This window comes from Manis pentadactyla, chromosome 11, assembly GCF_030020395.1.
Source record: "Manis pentadactyla isolate mManPen7 chromosome 11, mManPen7.hap1, whole genome shotgun sequence".
NCBI lineage: Eukaryota > Metazoa > Chordata > Mammalia > Pholidota > Manidae > Manis > Manis pentadactyla.
In genome coordinates, this window is record NC_080029.1 from 32,227,515 (window position 1) to 32,251,015 (window position 23,501).

The 23,501-nt window shown below is 48.1% G+C and overlaps 1 protein-coding gene across 2 annotated transcripts in view; it reads right to left on the reverse strand.

Annotated features, from left to right (window-relative positions):
- GALNT16 (polypeptide N-acetylgalactosaminyltransferase 16) overlaps window positions 1-17,316 on the reverse strand; it is a 92,527-nt gene extending 75,211 nt beyond the window's left edge. Inside the window, exons 1-2 of one of the 2 annotated variants that reach the window (XM_057488362.1) lie at window positions 17,212-17,316; window positions 16,575-16,864 (exon numbers count right to left, since the gene is read on the reverse strand). In XM_057488362.1, coding sequence (XP_057344345.1) covers window positions 16,575-16,751 — 177 coding nt within the window. In that variant the 5' untranslated portion in view covers window positions 16,752-16,864; window positions 17,212-17,316. Of the gene's footprint in view, window positions 1-16,574; window positions 16,865-16,974; window positions 17,106-17,211 lie in introns of those variants that run through there. The other variant, XM_036913389.2, reaches the window with a different exon arrangement.
- Between the last annotated feature and the right edge of the window lie 6,185 nt (window positions 17,317-23,501).

Below are 23,501 nucleotides of genomic sequence, written 5' to 3' on the forward strand. Positions count from 1 at the left end.
CATGATCATCTCCATAGATGCTGAAAAAGCATTTGACAAAGTTCAACATCCATTCATGTTAAAAACTCTCAGCAAAATGGGAATAGAGGGCAAGTACCTCAACATAATAAAGGCCATCTATGATAAACCCACAGCCAACATTATATTGAACAGCGAGAAGCTGAAAGCATTTCCTCTGAGATCGGGAACTAGACAGGGATGCCCACTCTCTCCACTGTTATTTAACATAGTACTGGAGGTCCTAGCCACGGCAATCAGACAAAATAAAGAAATACAAGGAATCCAGATTGGTAAAGAAGAAGTTAAACTGTCACTATTTGCAGATGACATGATACTGTACATAAAAAACCCTAAAGACTCCACCCCAAAACTACTAGAACTGATATCGGAATACAGCAAAGTTGCAGGATACAAAATCAACACACAGAAATCTGTGGCTTTCCTATATACTAACAATGAACCAACAGAAAGAGAAATCAGGAAAACAACTCCATTCACAATTGCATCAAAAAAAATAAAATACCTAGGAATAAACCTAACCAAAGAAGTGAAAGACTTATACTCTGAAAACTACAAGTCACTCTTAAGAGAAATTAAAGGGGACACTAACAGATGGAAACTCATCCCATGCTCGTGGCTAGGAAGAATTAATATCGTTAAAATGGCCATCCTGCCCAAAGCAATATACAGATTTGATGCAATCCCTATGAAACTACCAGCAACATTCTTCAATGAACTAGAACAAATAATTCAAAAATTCATATGGAAACACCAAAGACCCCGAATAGCCAAAGCAATCCTGAGAAAGAAGAATAAAGTAGGGGGGATCTCACTCCCCAACTTCAAGCTCTACTATAAAGCCATAGTAATCAAGACAATTTGGTACTGGCACAAGAGCAGAGCCACAGACCAATGGAACAGACTAGAGAATCCAGACATTAACCCAGACATATATGGTCAATTAATATTTGATAAAGGAGCCATGGACATACAATGGCGAAATGACAGTCTCTTCAACAGGTGGTGCTGGCAAAACTGGACAGCTACATGTAGGAGAATGAAACTGGACCATTGTCTAACCCCATATACAAAAGTAAACTCAAAATGGATCAAAGACCTGAATGTAAGCCATGAAACCATTAAACTCTTGGAAGAAAACATAGGCGAAAACCTCTTAGACATAAACATGAGTGACCTCTTCTTGAACATATCTCCCCGGGCAAGGAAAACAACAGCAAAAATGAGTAAGTGGGACTATATTAAGCTGAAAAGCTTCTGTACAGCAAAAGACACCATCAATAGAACAAGAAGGATCCCTACAGTATGGGAGAATATATTTGAAAATGACACATCCGATAAAGGCTTGACGTCCAGAATATATAAGGAGCTCACACGCCTCAACAAACAAAAAACAAATAACCCAATTAAAAAATGGGCAGAGGAACTGAACAGACAGTTCTCCAAAAAAGAAATACAGATGGCCAACAGACACATGAAAAGATGCTCCACATCGCTAATTATCAGAGAAATGCAAATTAAAACTACAATGAGGTATCACCTCACACCAGTAAGGATGGCTGCCATCCAAAAGACAAACAACAACAAATGTTGGCGAGGCTGTGGAGAAAGGGGAACCCTCCTACACTGCTGGTGGGAATGTAAACTAGTTCAACCATTGTGGAAAGCAGTATGGAGGTACATCAAAATGCTCAAAACAGACTTACCATTTGACCCAGGAATTGCACTCCTAGGAATTTACCCTAAGAACGCAGCAATCAAGTATGAGAAAGATCAGTGCACTCCTATGCTTATCACAGCACTATTTACAATAGCCAAGAATTGGAAGCAACCTAAATGTCCATTGATAGATGAATGGATAAAGAAGATGTGGTACATATACACAATGGAATACTACTCAGCCATAAGAAAAGGGCAAATCCAACCATTTGCAGCAACATGGATGGAGCTGGAGGGTATTATGCTCAGTGAAACAAGCCAAGCGGAGAAAGAGAAATACCAAATGATTTCGCTTATCTGTGGAATATAAGAACAAAGGAAAAACTGAAAGAACAAAACAGCAGCAGAATCACAGAACTCAAGAATGGACTAACAGGTACCAAAGGGAAAAGGACTGGGGAGGATGGGTGGGTAGGGAGGGGTAAGGGGGGGAGAAGAAGGGGGGTATTAAGATTAGCATGCATGGGAGGGGTGGGAGAAAAGGGAGGGCTGTACAACACAGAGAAGGCAAGTAGTGATTCTACAACATTTTGCTATGCTGATGGACAGTGACTGTAAAGGGGTTTATAGGGGGGACCTGGTATAGGGGAGAGCCTAGTAAACATAATATTCATCATGTAAGTGTAGATTAGTGATACCAAAAAAAAAAAAAGGGCAGTTCCTGTGTGGTAACCTCCAATGAGTTCTACACATGGGTATAAAGGGCATATAAAAGTGTAGGCAAAGGGTCTGTTTGCGTTTATACAGAAGATCAAAGCCTAATTGGGCTACCCCGAAAATGAACTAAGATACGATATGAAAAAGAATTTCCAACATCAGCACTCTCTGGAAGACTCATGCCAGAAGATGATCATCAAAAAACCCCAACAAAGATCCACGCACTGCTACAGCTGTAGATGCACTCATCCCACCAGCTCCTGGACTTGCCATGGGAATGAAGGAGATATCTAAGCTGGCCTGTGCATACAGTAAAACAACAAATTTGACTGGATCTATACTGTTGGAACTCAACCAAGAATTTGGAGAAGTGCAAATTGTAGCACTCCAAAGTCTTACAACTACAGACTATTTACTGTTAAAAGAACATAAGGGATGTGAACATTCCCCAGGAATGGGTTGTTTTAATTTGTCTGATTTCTCTCAGACTGTTCAAGTTCAGTTGGACAATATCCACCATATCATAGATAAGTTTTCACAAATGCCTAAGGTGCCTAACTGGTTTTCTTGGTTTCACTGGAGATGGCTGGTAATTACAGATATGCCTTGGTTATGTAACTATACTCCTATTATGTTAATGTGTGTGCGCAATTTAAGTAGTAGCTTAAAACCTATACATGCTGAAGTTACTCTACAAGAAGATATGTCAAAGAAATAATCAATCTTCCCATGTTTTCTTCCGCCTGCTACTTCTATAGCTTTTCTTCTTCCTTCCTAATTACAACCCTTAAATAGAATTCGTGCCTCATATCAAATTTACCGAGTATCATAATTCTTCCAAGTGGTAAAGATACCTCAAGACAAATGCTGGGCATAGAAGCTACAGGGCATAAATATGCAAAGAAATAAAAAGCTAACCATTTCAAACAATAAGGCTTCTCTCTCACTTACCAACTTTACATTTCCCTGTATGGCCCCGGAAGATGACTGGTTAGCCAGAGATGGGTAAGATTCCTCAAGGGAGGAACAACCTAAGACAGGCACAGTCACAGGGGGGTCATCAGGTGAGAAATTGGGGATCAACAGAGGTGAGGCTTAGAACCTCACCCCCCCTGTTCTGAGAGAAATCTTCTGCATACGTGGATGTTTTATTGCCCTGGTCTAGTTTGGATTAACACATAGTCTACAGGCACACACCTGATCATCTACATTTGCTCTCTTACAACACTAAACTATGTTTTCTACCTTTATCTTGTATCTACCTACCACTTCAGCATTTTATTAAAAATAATAATAATAAAGAGAGAAATGTGGTATCCACATATAAATCAAGTATAAAAATCAAATGAGTATTCATATTTGAACTGACTGTTTATACTTCATAATGCATGAGCAAAACCGAAGGTTTCTGTGATGGCTGCCCTTGTACTGTTCACCATGTAAGAACTTATTCACTATGTAAGAATTTGTTCTCCATGTAAGAACTTGTTTGTTATGCCTCAGAAGATTGGAGACTGACGAAAATTAGGCTTGGGGTGGATTAATGATTGTGCATTGAGCATTGACTCCCCTATACAGAATTTTATTGTTGTGAACAACCATGTGATCAATAAATATGAGAGATGCCCTCAAAAAAAAAAAATTCCAATGATATATTTCATATAACTAGAACAAATAATCCTAAAATTTGTATGGAACCACACACACACAAAAAGCCCTGCAGAGTCTAAGCAATCTTGAGAAAGAATAAAGCTAGAGTTATCATATGCCCTGATTTCAAGCTATACTACAAAGCTACAGTGACCAAAACAGTATGGTACTGAACCAAGAACAGATACACAGACCAATGGAACAGGATAGGGAGCCCAGAAATAAGCCCACACATATATGGTCAATTAATATATGACAAAGGAGGCAAGACTATGCAATGGGGAAAAAACAGTCTCAATAAATGGTGTTAGTAAAACTGAATAGCTACATTTTAAAGAATGAAACTGGATCATTGTCTTACACCACACACAAAAATAAATTCAAAGTGGATTAAAGACCTAAATATAAGACCCAAAACAATAAAACTCTTAGAAGAAAACATAGGCAATAAACTCTTGAACATCTGCTTTAGTAATTTTTTTCTGGATGTGTCTCCAGGCAAGGAAAAGAAGAGCAAAAATAAACGAGGACAACTACATCAAACTAAAAAGTTTCTGCACAGCAAAGGAAACCATCAACAAAATGAAAAGGCAATCTACTGTATGAAAGAATATATTTGCAAATGATACACCTGATAAGGGGCTAATATTCTAAATACATTAAGAACTCATACAAGTCAACACCAAAAAAAAAAAGTCACATTAAAAAATGGACAGAGGACCTGAACAGACATTTTTCCAAAGAATACATACAGATGACCAACAGACACATGAAAAGATGCTCAACATCACTACTTATTAGCAAATCAAAACCACAATGAGATATCCCCTCACACCAGTCAGGATGTCTAGTATCAACAAGACAAGAAATAACAAATGTTGGTGAGGATGTGGAGAAAAGGGAACCCTCGTACAATGCTGGTGAGACTGCAAATTGGTGCAGCCACTATGGAAAGCAGTATGGAGGTTTCTCAAAACACTAAAAATAGAAATACCATATGACCCAGCAGTGCCACTTCTGGGCATTTACTTGGAGAAAACAAAATCACTGATTTGAAAAGATATATGCAGTCCTATGTTTATTGCAGCATTATTTACAATAGCCAAAATATGGAAACAACCTAAATGTCCATGAATAGATGAAAGGATAAAAATGATGTGCTAAATATATACAATGGAATTTTACTCAGCCTTAAAAAAGGAATTAAATCTTGCCATTTGGGACAACATGGATGGAACTAAAGGGCATTATGCTAAATGAAGTAAGTCAGACAGAGTATGAATACTGTATGATTTCACTTATATATGGAATCTAAAAAACAACACAAATGAACAAAAACAAAACTGAAATAGACTCAAACACATAGAACAGATTGGTGGTTACCATGGAGGAGGGGGGAGGGGATGGATGAAATAAGTGAGGGAAGAAAATTAGTGAGAAAGTTTGGTATCTTGATCAGGGCAATGGTTACATGAGGGTATACACATGTCAAAATTCATCAAGCTGTACACTACGATTTGTGCGTTTGATTGTAAGTACCTCAATTAAAAAATAGTATCAGATCTTTAGAATGGAGGAAAACTGCTCAAAGAAGACAACTTAATTAACACAGGATCAGGAAATACAAAGCACATGTTATACAGTCCTTTCCATGCTCTTTACAGACATGGCTTATCAATTGCCTCTTTCCTACTCAGTCTGGATGCAGCTTCAGAGTCCTTCTCACCACAGTGCTTCAGACTGCCACATCCACAGGTTCTGACCTGGCGGTAGAGCTGAGACTCATTTGTCATTCTGGCTTTAATAGGACAAAGACGAAACACCAAAAGCAACAGACTGGAACTAATACCTCTACCTTCCGAGAGAATAAAAGGCTCCCTGCCTCCGTTGCTCCTCCCCCTCTCCCCAAACCCATTTACATCACAGCGAGAGGTTAGAAGGAATTTTAAAAAGAGGAGATGCTGCAAGAAAACACTGACCTTGTTTTAATGAAGAGTATGAGGACAAGGGCCCATGCTGGGAGGTGTCCTGTGCCCACAGATGATGTGAATTAGGAACCAACAACTCAGCAGCAGCTGGAGCAGAAAGGACTCATCCTGAAGTCAGGGTAAACCAGGAACAAAGCCACATTCTTTACTTTATATATAACCTTCTGCTGACAACCTCCTAGCACTTTAGAGCAGGGTCATGAACACACATAAGAATGAGCACCATCCAAAGAAACATATTTTACAAACCACATATATAATACAAAAATTTCTAGCAGCCACATTAGAAAAGTAAAATTAACTTTAATAATATATTTTATTTAGCCCAATAGATTGGGATATTATCATTTCAATACATCATCAATATGAAAAATATTAATGAGGTATTTTCTTTTTTGGGTATCACATCTTTGATCCAGTGTGTATTTTACACTTATGGCACATTTCCATTTAGATACTAAATTTTCACCAGAAAGACTTGATCTGTACGAATTCATAAAATTTACAGTTAAGAATGAAGATTCCACATATTGAAGTCTTTCAAAACACTCCTCAAAGTTTTCCATAGCTGAAATGAGCGTCTGCTTTTAAATCTAAATCAATTAAAATTGAATAAAATGTAAACTTCAGTTCTTCCTGTTGTACTAGCCACATTTCAAACACTCAGTAGCCCTCCCTCACCTATACCTCCCTACCCATGGGCAGGTGTCACCCCACCCCCATCAGAGCCCCTGTGACTACACTCAGGGCACCTATGGCCTGGTTTTCCTGAATGCTCTTGCTGAGGCCTGTTGCTTCACAACGAGTTTGAGCTCTCTGACCAGGCCCTTTCTTATTCTGTCTGCTTGGCTTGCCCTTAGCTTTGCCCCAACTTGGGCTTCCAGATCTCCAGGCTCCATGCTGTGCAGCCCGCAGGTCCCAGGCTAGTCCACCCCAACCTAGCTCCAAGCTCCCGCCCACGTGTGGTTCAGCACCCTGCTCCACTGGAAAGGCTGTCTAGGTGACACTGTGTTCTCTGCTCTGTGTAAAACCAAAGGTTGGCAATCTTAGGGTGCATCCCTGGGCAGGCCATTTCCTTCTGTTTTGGGAAAAGGCCCTTGTCACTTTCATGCTTCCACAAGATGGCATCAAAACTGTACTAAAAAATGACCATGGGCAGCCTCTGCTCTACCTGGCAGTTTCTTTTTGGCTCAGTGCTCCAAAAGGTCCTCCATCGCCTTCATGGAACCTGCAGTGTGTGTGCTCTGCCCCTTGGTTCCCTGTTGTTGGCAACCTGGTTGGGGCCGTGGCACAGTCCTGCCACCTCACTCCTTCAAGGACACCCACTAACTGATCACATGTTCTTTTCCTCTGACCCTCAGGCTGGGCTCTACCTCAAACCCTGGGATAACACTGCAAGCGTCCCACACTTCTCGCAGCCTCCCCTCCCACCCCTACCCAGGGAAGGCATTTCACAGGGAGGGGAAAAGAATCCGGTCACAGACTTGTGAGGCACCACGAGCTAAGCCCCCCGGAACAGACTGCAGACTTGCCAACTTGGGAAGGCAAGATGGGTTCCCACAGGCTGTGGCACCCCAAGGCCAGACCCCCTTGAAATAAAAGACCTTGAAATGTCAGAAGGCCTCCCCAACAGCTTGTTCAAAGATACTAAAAGCCAGTGCTGCTGCGAGAAGATAAAGGATGAAAAACTCTGAAAAGCAGCATCCGAAAGGGCGGGACCAACAGGGGTCTGGAATTGAGTGTGTGTGACCTGAACCACAAAAGCACAGCACCTGCAGCTTGCCAGGGACACATGAAGCCATATCATACCAGGTCCCTGGGTGCTGGGGAAGCCACCTGAACCTTAGTAGACACAGCCTCAGACAGGCCGGGGCAGAGCTGTCCACCTCCTGAAAGCAGCCCTTTCTGAAAACCTGCCTGAATAACAGCTGTGTGGGGCCCTCGATCCTGCCAGGCCTTGGCTGCCCATCCAGGTGCCCACCTCCAGGTCTAAGGGAAGGCCCTAGATGCTTCAGCCTCAGGGGTCTGCTTGTACTGAAGGGCAACCAGGGTGGAAAACGGCAAGAATTCCAAGGTCCTGCACTGCCAGAAAACATCCCTTCCAGAGTCCCAAATACACCTGAAGAGAATGCTGCAAACCTGGCAAGGGATTTGATCGGGTGCCACCATGTAGAGGAATTCTCCTTCCCACACAGAACTCTCCCTCCGCAAGCGGAGCCCTCCCTCAGCTCGCCCTACTCCAAAATTTCAACAAGGGCTCCATTATCTTTAGTCTTTTAAATCTCTTCAGGCACCAGCACTCACCACTCCCCCTCAGCAGCCTCACATACACACACACACCTCACTGATCACATACTGTGTGGAAATCAAGTGTTCCAGCTTTAGAATATTTTTCAAAGAATTTAGGTTTACCTCTTTAAAAACCAATGCTTACTAATATATTTGATCATATTGCTGGAAAGTTTTCTGAACTGAATGACATAGTTCCCTGGCATACCAACCCATACACTGAATGCAATTATCATTTCCTGATGACACAAGGACATGTTTCTGAGCCTGTCTTTACTATGGCCTATGAGGCCTAATGATCTGAACTTCCACCTTGGGCCATGTTACCCTTGATGAGGCTACTCTAGCCAAGCACGCACCTTGCAGAGATGGTGCTCTGGGCCTTGGCTGTCTGGAACACTCTCCCCTAGGTGCCTGCATGGCTCACTCTTTCCATTCATGGTGCAGCTCAAACATCATCTTATCCAAGAAGACTTTCCTGGCTATCATTCTCTCATCTCCCTGCTCCTTTTTGCTGTTTTATTTTCATAGCATCTGCCACCACCTAATACACTTTAACTTATCTGTTTATGGTCTGTTTCCCTGAGCAACTTGAGAGCAGAGTTTTACCTGTTTTATCTCCAGAGCCTAGGACAGTCCTGGCATATCATAGGAGCTCAGTAAATAGCTGTCAAGTGAATGAATGAATGATGCCTTCAGCCCTTCTGCCCCCATGCAGTGTGTGCATGTGGAAGGGGCATTACTCCAACCTCATCCGGCCCTTCCTGGTTGGTCCTTTGCTGTCAACTGCCACTTCTCATTGTATCAGCATCTCCTAGCAATTCCTTCATCTTGCTCCTTCCAGCCTGCTGTATTGGTCACGTAGGAGAAGCTGAAGGTTGCCAAGAGAGGGCCAACCTCCTCAACTCCTTAAACTGATGTTTACAGTGTTAATTTCCAGGTTTTGTCCTAAGGGCAATTTCAAGTCTATCTTCTGAGGAAAGTCCAAGGCCAAGTAAAGACGATTAATTCTCTATTCCAGTGTCTTTGTAGCTTCCTTCTGGTCTTCCCAGATCATTGAGATGTCTGAAGTCCATGCACAGATACTCCTATATATGTATCTGTGTGCATTCTCAGACACATCACCAATACCTTAAGCATCTAGTTCAGCAGAAGAGATGCTGTGTAGCTCTGTGAGACAGTGTTTCAGGAGAAGAGAATGAGGGGAGAGCAGTTTATTCCTTAGAAGAACTTAAAGGTTTCACACTCTTCTGAACAAAAGTGGCCTAGGCCTTTATAAAGCTCACTCTCTGGTCTTATTCTCCTTAATTCAAGAGCACTATAAAATCTTGAGCTCTGGCTTGGGGCTACCTCACTTTTGCAGGAGTGGGTCAACAAAGTCAAAGATGGTTTGAGCAGGGAGATACCTCATAGATCCTATATAGGTCAACCCTCATCTGAGAGATGAGAAAACTATGGCAGAGAAGTGATTTGCCAAAGGAAACACAGTGCCTTGGTTCAGGGCTGAGCCTAGAAGTGGGGTCACTTGGTCTTTGTTCCACATATTCTCTCCACCCCCTCACACCTCCATCCCTGGCAGCTAGCTTCTGTTTCCTTCCTGGGTCACTCTGTTCTGTCCAGGGCTGTCCCATGACAGGTCTCACAACTCTGAGCATATTGAGATGTCACCTACCTCTGAGCTCAGAGACAATGTTGTCCCTCATCTACACTGAGCCACACCTCACTTCATGAAATTGCAGGAAAGAGGTACTGGTGTCCTTAAGCTAAACTGGAAGCTCTTCCTAGTGAGCCTGGAAAAGTAGAAAGGCTTTACCTGGGGCACACTTGCTTTCAATGTGTCCACAGATGTGGCCGGAGTCTTATCTTGCCTTCAGAGTATAATCAAAAGGGTTCTTCCATTTGCCCCTCTGCTCCAAAATACTTCCAGCCCACCACTCCTACTTGTTCCCAAATGTCACAGAAGTCCTCCGGCTAGCCATACAGTCCCTAGCCAGACCACTGTTACAGGGTGTGGCTGAAATTCAGGGTGTGGGGGTGACAGGCATCAGCCTCCCCTGTGAACACACAGCTCAGGTACACTGCCAGCTGGCCCCACCCTGGAAAGCAATGGCAGGGCCCTGGGTCACAGGCAGGCCACCTGGGAACTCTGCCCAAGTTGGGTCAGGAAAACAGAAGAAGTGGCATATGGGTAGGCTGGATTCAAGGGGCCTCAGTAGGGCAGGTTAAACTCTTTGTGGTCCTTATTCTGAGGAGCAGGAAAGATCCTAAAAGCCAGTGCTTTCTACTTAACGGCTTTGCCTCTGACCAGCCTTGTCCCACTCTCCTTCCCTGATTGGCAGCTCCAAAGAACAGGGAGGGGACAGCACAGTGGCAGCTGTGGATTTCTTCTAGTCATCCTCCTCCCTGGCCTTGGTGCGCTTGGCCAGCTCTGCTTCCCAGGGCGCCAGGTCTCCTGCGGTGCAGTAACTGGACCAGCTCAGTCACAGAGCTGCCTGCCACCTCAGGAGACTGTCAGGACAACGAGCCTTTTTTCTCCGCAGCTGCTCTGCTGTTGGAAGGAAGCACGGCTGGCCTGGGTGTGAGAAGAGACTCCCCAGTCGGCCTTTAGGCCATTCTACTGATGGGCGGTTCAGTAAGAAAGTTTTCCTTCCAGTGAAAATAAACCTTTCTCCCTGCAACTTTTACCCACCGGCCCCGGTTTACTCCTTGGAACCCTACAAAATAATTCAAGTAAATCTCTTGCTTTTTCTGTTGGCGCAATGCTAAACATTGATGGGGGATTCAGAAGTGTGAGAATTGGTTAAGTTTACACTTTTGCTGAAGAGTCAGGAGTGACTAATCAGTCACCAAATGTATTTCAAATCACTGTCTCGATTGGCTTTATCATTACACCTTTAGTAGATGTTTATTATTCTATTAGAAAAGATGGAAAGGGGATTACCCATCATCCTGCTTTCCCACTGCTAACATTTTGTTCTGTGTGATTTTTGCATTTTTTTCCCCAACCAGTGTTTATAGAGTGAGCACAAAGCAAGGAGCTGATCTAGGTGCTTTAGGAAAGATGCACGGATGCATTAGACTTGGATCTTGCCTCAGAACATGGGCCTCAGAGGCAGAAACACTTAGTTTCAAAGGCACTTACTACTTACCAGATTATGGGTAAGTCACTGAATCTCTGTAAGCCTCAGTTTACCTATATGTTAACTGATCCTGTTAACTGTAAATTGGAACCTACCTCATTAGGTTGTGGAGGGGATTCAAACAGGTTAATGCTTGTAAAACACCTAACATGACATCCAAGTGTCCTATGAATGCAGCCATTGTAAGTGTAAGACAGAGGTAACAGCAATTATGGAGGCTACACAGGCGCAGACCAGACCACAAGCATTCAGAGAGAGACTAAGCCACTTGAAACTGTTTCTAGAGTGGACTAGACACCATCTGTGACTGCACCTGCACCCAGCATGTTGACTGATTTAGTGGACCGAATTATTGCCCCGGTGTAACCACTGACTTGCATCTGAAAGTTCCCAGCTCCTTTCCAGAAGCCTTGGGTCTCCTGTCTAGTTAGCCTCATGTGGTGAGTGTTTCAGGTCTCCTCAAGCAGCAGACAGCGGATAAATCTTCAGTCTTCTAACTGTGATGAACTGCTTGGTGACAGGCTCACCTCTGACCCCAGGGCGGTTTCCTCCATTAGGGCAAGACAGTTCCTGGGCAATGCGGCCCAGCCTTGCCTCCCAGTGCCCTCCTCATCCATTTAAACAGCATCTCCAGACCTGAAGTCTTCCTCTTCTCACAAAGCCAACAAAAACTGCCACAGGAAGGAAAGCCATGCTTGATGTCCTGGGAGCACCAGCAGGGGAGCTGCGGTCACAGCATGGAAATGACCAGCCCATCAGGAGAATGAACAGCCCCCTGAAGCCAATCATTTGCCCTTGGGCCTCAGGCCTCCTAGGGAGGGGACTCATGTGCTGTCAGGGCCCTCTCTGGCGTTTCTTTGCTGTCCCCAAGTCTTACAGGCATGTCTCAACATGACCTAGGATGAGACCCCAGTGATGGGAAATCAGGGCCTTTCCTTTTTTTTTAATTAAGATGTCATTGATATACAATTTTATGAAAGTTTCACATGAGCAACATTGTGGTTACAACATTCACCCATATTATCTATTCCCCCCCACCCCATTGCAGTCACTTCCTATCAGTGTAGTAAGATGCTATAGAGTCACTACTTGTCTTCTCTGTGCTATACTGGGAAATCAGGCCCTTTCAATCTGAACATTTTGGTGAAGAGAATTGTGGGTGTTTGTGCTTCTCCCTACCCACCCTCTTTCTTGTGTGCGGCACCTAGACAAATTAAATATAAAATCATTTTCTGTCATTTAGGCAAATCATATTCCCACAGTTCTAAAATGCATGCATTATAAATAAAATATAAATGCACCCAGATCTGATTGAAGCCTCTGCTGTCAGAGAACACAGGAGAAGCCATTATCATCTGTGTTCCCCTCTGCTAGGTGAGGGAGATCCCTGAGAGGCCCTGGGGGCTATGCAGGACCTTCTCCTGACCTGGGTGTATCCCTCCACAAGCAGGAATCTCACAACACCCTCTGGGAGAACTCCCTTAGAGCTATTTTAGTCACTTCTAGAAATGAAGCTATCATTAGCTTATCTAAGGATCAGCAAACATTATAAATCATTTAACCCAAATTTAACACATAAATTAACTAAGATCCAGAGATGTAAGTATTTTGTCTGTGGTTACTCAGCAGTATCCCAATTATAGGATTAAAAAAACTCTCATTTAGGAAAACTCTTGTCTAAAACTTTCATGGTTCCAAATAGGAAACGTTGCAAATGAGTACACCTATCCTGAAAATACCAATAACTCAGTCTTTTAAAAACATGTCTATAAAGTGAAATTCTGGGTAACACCTTAGCATTACACTCATGCCTGCTAGAGGATTCGCAGACGGAAAACCTGGGTACAAAACCAATCACGAATGTCCTTCCCGACTGAGGCCTGAAGACTGAAGGCCAGCCATGCCTGCTCCACCTCCTACCTCAGCTTCTGTCCGGTGGTAGCATGCATCAATATAGATTTACGTGCATATCCCCAAATCCACCACCTCACCTATAAAGTACAGCATGGAAAAAAAAAATCACAAACCCTGAACACTGTTAGCAGCCAATTAGGGATGGCTGGAGTCAGTATCTCCCATTAGTTTTACAGATTCCATAACCAATTTTTCATACCAAAATTTGTGACACATGGGCTGACAGCAGGACAGACTACTAAAAATCAGGACTTCTCTGAGAAACACGGGCCATACGGTTGCCATGCCAACACCCCACAATGCCAAACAAGTGCCTCCAAGGTCCAGAAACAACTTGGCTGACTTTGAATAACCCAGACATTGTGAGGGCAGGGCTGCTTCCTGGCCCAGGCTGTTATGCAGACCCTCCCTTTCTCAGCTCAGCTCTCTGATTCCCCAGGGGAGTGACGATGACGCTTGTCTGAATGTTCTCAGCCTCTGCAACAGGGCTGGCCACATCATTCCCTAAGAATCTGAAAATCCATGCAGCATTCTGGCCCAAATAGACATACACATGTTTTGGAATTTAACCAAGAGAGGTTAAATACAGAGTTCACGGAGAAAGCAAATTCTCAGCTGCACTTGCCCCTTTTAGGTTAGACAGAGGGTTCAACTCCTAGAAGCTAAACATACATTTTCCTATCTCCTTAGTTATAGTCAGGTTTGACCTGGGAACAAAACACTGTGAAGTTTGGACCATTGGCTGCTCCTGGAGATGGACAAAAATTGTACTTACTCACCTAACAAGTAATGTGCAGCAATGTGGGATGCAAGAAGTTTCCTGCTCAGTCCCTGCATGATAGCTTACATCCAGTGAGGAGGAAGAGCAGATGACTGAGAATCCCGTGGAAGGGAAATACCTCAGAAGACAGACATACAATGCAAGGCTGTGTCAAAGGTGGTGTCTGACTGGGGACCAATGCCTATGGAGCAGACACCCCAAGCTAAAGCTTAAGAAGAGAGGGAGCTGGCTATGCCCGTAGGTGGCCAGACAAGGTTCTGGTACACACTCCCTAGGAAGTCCCACTCCCCCTCTCTTCCTGTACCCCACTCCCTGGCTCCCAGGTATCTTCCATACTCCTTCACACTTTTAACTTGGTTTCCAGTTCACAGCCCTTTCCTAATCTACAGCATGTCAAACCCTTGGCAACAAGGAGAGGGAAAGAGGATGCTCACTGCAGCCCCCCCATGACCTCCAACGTCTAGCCCTCAAAATGAGTGCCACCCACACCATTGCAGGGCTTTCAGTCTGAGTGGCCTTCCTGGCTGATCCCAGAGGTGCTCAGAGGAGCAGGCGAGCAGTTGGAGACCAACTTCAGGATTCTGAAACAGAGGCTTCAGAATGTGATGAGAGCTGGCCTCTGGCACTGAGCAGCAGTTTCTCTGGGCTCTCTTCCCTTCCTTCCCCCCTGCCCTCCCCTCTCCTCCCCTTCCAGCTCAGGCCCTCCTCCCATCATGTCACCACAGAAAAGGACAGGACATCTGGCCCGCCTGCCTCTCCCCTGCCACTTCAGGCCTGGGCTACCCTGAGACCAGGGCTGGCCTTGTCAGGGTGTAAGAATGGGCAGTGAGGATGGGTCCATGGTATGGAAACTCCCTGAGGGCCTGGGGCCACTATTGGTTGGGCAGGTTCCTGCTGCAATGTGTCAGTGCACCCAGATCTCAACACTCTGGATCTTTACAGGAGGCTTTTTCCTCTTCAGCTTTTCTGTCCAAACATCCACATGTGCTTTGGAAACAATGTCCTAGTGACAGGACCTCAGTCCAGAAGGGAACACTTCATCTGATTGGGCTCAGAAATTTCAACGAGACAGGGATCTGGGGATTGGGTTGCAAGGCCAGGAAAAACCCACAAACCCCAAAGGCCTCCTCAGGAGAAACCAGGAAATATATTTCCTTGGCAGTGGAGCTCTACTTCTTCCCGGATGAGTAAGGAGACACGGATCTGAGGCAGGATGGACATGAGAGCACCGTCCCCACCATATTCCTCCGGCTCAGCTCTCTTTGCACAAATGTCTCAGATTCTACGTCACACACACCTTCACCTCTTCACACTGCACCTCCCGGTTTCACGTCAGAGTGGCCAACCTCCCCTACCCTCCACTCCCAGCCCCACACTTTGTTTTCCCTCCTCCTGGTCCTCTGTAGCCAAGCTGCCCCTGTCCAGCAGTTCGTCCCTAGGGTCGCCCCAGGCTCTCACGCACCATCCTCCCGTGTCCGAAGAACCCGCCAGCCCGAGCGCGCCTCTAGGCAGATCCCAAAGCCTCCGGCCTCAACAGGTGCCCCTGCCTCACCGAGCTGTCACCCGGGACCCGGGCAGAGGCGGCAGCAGGAACGCCCCCTGCAGGGCGGCGGGGTCTCCGCATGCCCCAGATCTGGTGGGAGCGCCAAGGGCCCCTCGCAGCACGGCCGAGGCCCTCGCCTTGCTCCGCAGCCTTTGTTTCCCCGCTTGCACTGCTATCTCGGAACTGAGCTCGTGAGAGGGAATCTCCGACCCTGCGCACAGACACTGCCCGTTCACCCATCGCGATGGATCTTCGGGTTGGGGTGAGGGGTGGGTACAGACCCAGGAAACCTAGCAGGGTGTGAGTGTGGAGTCCTCCGTGCCAAGGAAATAGGTTCAAGTTGACCTGGGCTGAGAAGGAGTGCAACGCCGGGTGCAGCCCCTAGCCACTCTGACTTACCCAGAGCCCCCACCCCACCCCCGTCCTTTGCCCCCGGAAGGCTGAAGAGGGGGTGTCCACGGCCACCTACGCGCTCAACAGCGCCCGGTTCCCACTGCTGGCTCGCTGCGCGCAAGGTCCAGCAGCCTTCCGCAGACGGCAAGGCGAGGGCAGTCCCCGGCCCCCGACCCCAGAGACGCAGTGGCCGAGAAAGCCGCCACGTTCCCAGTCGCGCGCGCACGCCGGGCCCACCAAACTTGCAGCACTTTCTCCCAGCCCCCACCCTCTGTCACCCGCCCTCCAACCGTGCGCCCTCGGCCCGCTAGCCCGACAGAGGTTGCCATAACAACGGGCAGGAATGCTCAGGCGTATACAAAGCCTGCAGGGCGCGGCGGGCACGCAGCCCCCGGCCCGGCCCCGCGCCCTCTGCCGCCGCGCGGGGCTAGGATGCGCGCCGCACCCCCTGGTCGGTCGCCCAGCGCTCAGAGCGGACTCACAATGAGCGGGATGGTGCGGTCCTCCCGGAGCTGTTCCGGCCTCCCGCCAGCCCTCTGCGCGCCCCGGCCGCTGGAGGATGCTGCGTGGGTTCGGTTGTCCTGCCATAAGTAGTAGAAAGTGCCCAGGATCCAGGCTACAGTCAGGATGGCTATGGCATTGGCGCGGATCTTCCTCATGGTGGGCGGGCGGGCGCCCCGAGTAGGGGCCCGGGCCGGCGTGCTCTTGCGGCCGGGGCGGGGGCGCTCGCAGCCCCAGCTGTTTGTTTTCGCTTGCGCCTGGCTGCTCAGTCCTGCAGAACAGAAAAGGGAAAGAGGGGGGTTGGGGGGGTGATAGGGAGACACAGGAGCACGGAGCGATCCTCACGGTCCTAATGCCCTTCAGCGCAGAGCGAGCGCGTACCCGGGGCGCCCATTCATTCTCTCGCAGAGCCCGCCCCGCGCTCCAGCCCCCACCGCCGCCCAGGCAGCTGCGCACCCGGAGAGGAGCGCGGCGGGTGCGAAGCGGCGCGGCAGGGAGGCTCGGCTAGGCAGACGCCGCGGCGGAATGGCAAAGGGCCAGAGCCGGTCTCAGCTCCCACCATTCGGCCACTGAGCGCCCAGAGGCTGCCCCCGCGCGGCCCTGGTCTGTCCCGCCTACCTCCTCCCACCCCCGAACTGTGCGGCCCTGAGTCACCGGCGGAAGATGCGCGACCCCGACCCGGGCTCGCGCCGCGGAGCTGCAATTCTGGGCTGCGCTCTGAACTGCGCTCTGGCTCGGGGTTTAAGGTGTGTTCTGCGAGTCCTTGGGAAGGGGCGACTGGGCGGGAGGAGAGTCTAGAGTTTGCACGGGAATGCTCCCCATCTAGGATTCTGAGCCGCCCGAGGGCCCGCCCCGAGGAGGGTTAGGAAGCTGGTGCACTTGAGAAACCGACAGAGCGAAGGCGAAGGGACGCTGCTTCACAGCCACCGAAGGGAGACTGGGGGTAAAACCAGCCCACATCTTCCACTGGCCTGGGGCTCCCACCTTTAATGATCTTGCCCCCCACCCCTCCTCTTGTGCCCTAGACAGCCCTGAGATATTCAAACGGGAAGAAGGGAGACCAGAGAGACCGGAAGATTCGCCCGGGGCCACACGGACTAATTAGTGAGCAGAGCCCAGTCTAGAAGCTATCTTTCCATCCAACACACTTTCTTCAAAGTGCAAAACACTGGTGAGAGACACAGACACTGAAATTGAGATTCTGCCCCAGCCCTGGAGCAAATGAGAATCTGGTGTGAACTACTGTCACTCTGGGCAGAAGGCAAGGTTACATTAGTTCTAGGAGACCCGCATAGGGTCAGGCACAGAGCAGATGTGATGTTAAATGAATGAATTTAACTCAATGAATAGATGTTAAATGAACAAACCAAGCAGGAATCACAGAGGAAGAAATAATGTACTGCACGGTGGTCTTGGGGAAGGCTACTCACAGAAAGTGGATAAATTCTTAAGGGGCAGGGCAGGGTATCACTGCATGAATAGCCTGAGCAAGGGTCCAGAGGATGGAAGTACTTGACGTGTTCAAGGAAGGGAGCTGCCCAGCACTGCTGGGGCCCAGGATGCTGGGAAATATGTGGTGGGAGCTGCAGTTAGCCGGGATGAGTGAGTCTGGATCCACGAGACACTTGAACGCCAGGGGCAGAGTTGGTAAGGGTTGCTCCTTGTGCTGCTGGACACTGGCTCATCTGAGGCCCATGTAAGGTCCCGGCCTGTTAATGAAGCTGTCTTTGGAATCAGGCAGATGGGGAGGTCACAGCTCATGGCTTTCCCCAACCACCCCCATCAGCACCACTCATTTCCATTTCTCCAGCACTCAGGATTGAACTGCACATATATTAGATACTCATTTCTGTTAGCGTGAAGTGAAATGGGAGAAAACCCAAATGAGTTTTGTGCTGCAGAAAGGTCACTCACTGTTGCAACTGCAATTCCCTGTTCCTCACTCAGAAGACTAACCACCAGGACACCGCCATGCCTCAGGGTGGCCCTTTCCAGCATGTGAGCCTGGAAAGAAGGGAATTCAGAAAAGAAGTTTTCACAAAGAGAGAGTAAAAATAGCAAGGACTCTGGGGTGTGAACTGTGTGGTGGTCAGGAACAATAGATGATGCAGAGGGGCCACTGGCTCTGGAGCAGTGGGCCAGTCTTGCTCTCTCTCCCAGGTCTCTCCTGCCTGAGGAGTTTAGACTGCAGTATGGGCAACGGTTCATTTCCATAGATGGAGAAACCACTGTCAAGCCACTGCCTGGCTCCCGCAGCAATCAGGGGGCAGACTCAGCAACCAGGTCCTGTGTGTGAGGCCAGGAAGACCTTGTTTGTTAGGAATCAGGCCCCACAGTCATCTCTAGACAAGAAAATGTCAGAGAACTCCTGGTATCCCCACTTCGACATCAGCTCTCAGATCAACCAGGTGGATTCATCCCAGCCTAGTCTATGCATGTCTAGTTGTCTTGGGAGAGCCAGGTGAGAGGCTCCAAAGCCATCACATCCACCCCTAGTGAGAGGCTCTGGCCTCACCCCAAGGTATGGGGGATGAAACCGGACCATGCCCAGTGGAAATGAGGCGGATGCAGGTTGATGACTCCGGAAGGAGGACTCTATGAGGAAAGGAAGGGAAAGTGCTGCTGACAGAGTTTCTGTAAGTCTCACTCCTTACTCCCCAGGGCTCAGTGGTGAGGATGCTACACATCTGCACCAAACTGTCCCTCCCTAGTAGCTCTGTTCCAAAAAGACTTCCCTACCCCCTACCATCAGAAAAACCTCAGAGGAGCATAGCCTCTCTGGATGGTGCTGGACTCCACAGAAAGCCTTTACTTGGATGCACAAAATAAACTTCCCTGGGGGAAGGGAATTGAGGTATGGGGGCAGGTTATTACCATGATCATTTGACCCACAGAAATTTGACATAGAGGCTGAGTGGTGGGCCTCAAGCCACAAGCACACCAGAAGAGTGGAGAACTAGCAGCTGCCACGTCAGCTCCAGCCCACGGTCTTCCTTCCAGATTCTAGTCCCAAATAGGTACTGAGGTGAGCCTCAGCCCTCCCTGAGATAGATTTCAGTGTGCAGAGATGACAGTGAGCGTTGTTTCCTCTCTGGTCCTAGGAATAGTTCCAGTAGAGCCATAGAATGAAAGTGACATAGAATGAAAGAGACTTAGTGTTGCCTAACATTCATTGAACTTAGAAAACAAGAGTGATAATAATAGCAGTAGTTCACAGAGAACCTAGCAGGTGCCAGCTGCTGCGCCAGCATCTCACATGCATTATCTCTAAAGCGACCACAGCCTGCAGGTGAAGACTTTGAGGCTCAGTGATGCTGTTGATTGCCAAGATTCATATAGCAGGTAAGTGGTGGGGCTGGGTTAAGTCCATCCCCTATGCATGTGTCTGGGCACCAGTGCAGGGCTGCGGAGCCAGCTGGGCAGTCTGCAGGGAGATCACAAGTTCAGTGTGCAGGGGCCTAATGTCTCCCTCTGGGCCTCTGTCTTCTCCTCTGTGAAAGGAGAGATGCAGAGAGATGACTGAGGCCCCTCAAACTTTGCTGTTTTGAGCTTCCAGTTCCTTGGGCATTTTCTCCTTTTGGCATTGCTCCCAAGCATGGTTTCCTTTTCTTTTAAAGCTACAGAAGCCAGTACTCAGGTAAGCTGGGCAAAGTGCCATGTGCCTGGTGCCCCCAAGCCCCCAGGATCTCTCTGTCCTTGTGCATTTGATGCGAGGACTTTGTGGGGTAGGGTGACTAAGAGGGGAGAAGAATATAGCTCGGTGTATGACCCTAGCTCTGGAGAAGGACCACCTGATCAAATGCTGGTTATGTCATATTAGGAGAGTGGCTTGGGCAAATTCTTAGCCTTTCCTAACCTCAGTTTTTACAATTGTAAAATAGGACACTGACAGCCCTCAACTTGTAGCATGGTTGGAAAAGGTAGGGTGAAATCAAGCAGGTAAAATCCAATGTCTGGTACCCACCACAGTCCCCTGGAGGCCCACTCTTGCTGGCACCCTGGCTGACTGCTGGGGTGAGGGGTCTCCCGCAGGGCCTTTACAGGGCACATGTGGGGAGTGCCCTTCCAGTGCTATGAGGGAGAACGGACCCCAGACAGGCCTCTGTAGCCACACCCATGGTGCAGCAAGGGTGAGTGTCCTGGGCTACAGGAGGGAGGCTGCCTCTTCAGAGCCTCTGCTGAGCCCGCTGGAGAGGGCAGGGGAGGGGCAGAGTACAGGGCCCCGCCTCTGCTGGGTGTCCCTTCTTGCCAGGACACCCATCACCCTTGAGACTCTGGGTGAGCTCAGAAGCCTCTTGCCCACCTGCAGCTGCAGCAGGGACCCAGAAGGTGGGTGGGGAGCATTGATTAGGCCCCCACGTCTGCTCTAAGCAGGAAAGGAGGCAGAGATAAGGAACAGAACATATGTCACCACACCACAGGCCCTGCGCTGATGAGCGCCTTCCTCAGAACAGTCACAGCTCAGTGAGGAAGGCACAGCCATCTCCATGAATGAAGATGAAGAGATGTATGCCACACAGTCACCCAGCCATCAAGGGGCTCATATGCTGCCCACTGCCAGCTGACTACACTTAATGCACCAGTGTGTCAAAGGAAGTTATTTACAAGCTAAGTTTCTATAAGCTATTATGGATCAAGGAGAGGACCTCACTCTTTCAAAGGAACTCAAAGGGTCTTACTAGTCATCATTCTCCTATTTGTCTGGTGACCATGGCTTTTTATGTCAGTTTCTGCCATTGGAGTGTAAGCTCCATGAGGGCAGAGGCCCTTTTATGTTTTCTTCATCATTGTCTCCCCCAGTGCTTAGAACAGTGTGTGGCATATAACGGCAAAAAGGACATGCTCATGAAGTATTTATTGATGGTAGGAGGGAGGGAAGAAGATGGATAGGGTAACTCTGTGCACCATACACTTCTCAAGCCAAGCCTGAGAGACACAGGTGCAAGACTCGAGCCCAGAGCAAAGCAGCAGTTCTTACTACATGCAGACTCGCTCTGAGTGATGTACAGAGTAACCCGGGTTCCTTGACAGGGCCTCCCAGGGGCAGCATGCCCCTTCTCCAAGCTAGGGGCCAAAACCCTGCTGCTGCAGGACGAGGAGGTGAGAAAGTCCTCTGTGGTCCCATCAGAAGTCAGGGTAGGAATGACCCGGATTCTAGTGAAGAACTACAGGAACTACAAATGTTTTTACTGATCATGAAATGACCCAGCTGCTGCCTTTGGGAATAATAGGATTGCAGGGGCTGAAGGCTAATTAGAAATGTGTTGACTGTTTTTTCTTAACAGCAAGGGATTCCTACAAAGGAGAAATGCATTCATAAAGCCAGTTGATCAGCAGAATTGGTCCCCAAGGTGAGCCCTTTCCAAGGCCTCCCTATCCCCACCGTGCTCTCTTCATCCCTGCCCCTTCTCCACCTCCCCTGCCCGGCTGAGTGGCCAAGGTCCTCAGAGCAGACCAGATGGCTCAAAATGTCAGGCCAGTACTTGTCACATGCCTGTCTCTTACCCCTGAAAAGGAGTTCTTCTGAGCAGGGCCTGGCAGCTTGCTTTTGTGTATCTTCAGTTTCTTGCACAGTACCGGTGTCATGGCAGCACTGAGTATTCGTGCAACGAGTGAGTGAGCAATTCCATAAGCTGCTGCTACTCCCCATTCTGTCCCATGCAAATGCCACAGACCCACTCAGCTGCTAAGGCCAATACCTGTTTGCTCACTGGGGTGGTACTTGCAGTCCCTTTCTTTCCTTCATTCCTAAATGCCTACGATGCCAGGCACTTTGAGATTCCAAGGACACAAAAATGAACAAAACCTGATTCCAGCTTCTGAGGAGCCCCAATAACTAGAGATGGGGAAATCATCACAAGATAATGGAACTCTACAGAAGCGCAAGGGGGCTTCACAAGAAGTCATCTGAGAGCTGAGCCTTAAAGGATTAGCAGGTGGGAAGAGGAAGAGGCAAACAGCACTAAGCTGTGGAAGTGCACGGGAGCGCGGGAGACAGCGGGAGGTTTGCTGTGTACAGGGGAGGGGGTGGTGTTGGTAATGAGGCTAGTGGACGAGGACCAGTTAATGGATGTCTTCTGTGCCTTTGTCAGAAGTTTGGACTTACTCTGGTAAGCTACGGAGAGCCATCCAAGATTTTAGAAGCTGGAGTGGCATGGTTGTTACAAATTTTGGGAGGAGATGAGACTGGTGGCGAGGGATCACAGTGATACTACAATAGTCCAAGCAAGTGATGCTGTGGGCCTGGATTCGAGCAGAAACACTGGAGGAGAGAAAGCAGACAGACTCAAAGGACTTGGTGATCTAATGAAGGTAGAAGTGAGAGACAGGATTTAAGAGTAACATATACATTTCTTGTGTCGGAGCAGTGCTTTGGTATAAAGCAACCATTAACTGAAATGGGGAATATAGGAGTGGGAGTAGATTTGGGAGGCATGTTCAGCTAAACTTGAGTTCTCCATCATCTGTCCAAGAAGGCAGCCATATGGTCAGGTCTGGAGCCCAGGAAGAGGGAGTGGAAGAGGCCAGCTGGGTAAAGATGGGAAAATGGGAAACACAGTTGGGTAAATATGTTGTTGGGTGGCTGTGGATAAAGTGAAGGTTTCTGTGGCCAGGATTCTCACCTGGCCCTGGTCGGCTAGCTCACTACACATGTGTGGGCAATACGTCATTATTGAGTCTATATAGAGAGTCCTGCCCAGTGCTTTGGGCGACACGGTGGCACAGTTACAATGCTACAGGAGAGCAGAGCAGAGGCTGGAGTGGTGGCAGCGCCGAGGACAGAGACTGGGATGGCTGTGCCCAGAGGACAGCTGTATGAGCAGAGGGGCCCAGAGGCAGAGTCCGGCATGCTGCATGCAGACTGGCTCTGACTGAACGGGATTTTAGTGATTGACCTGCCACCGTGG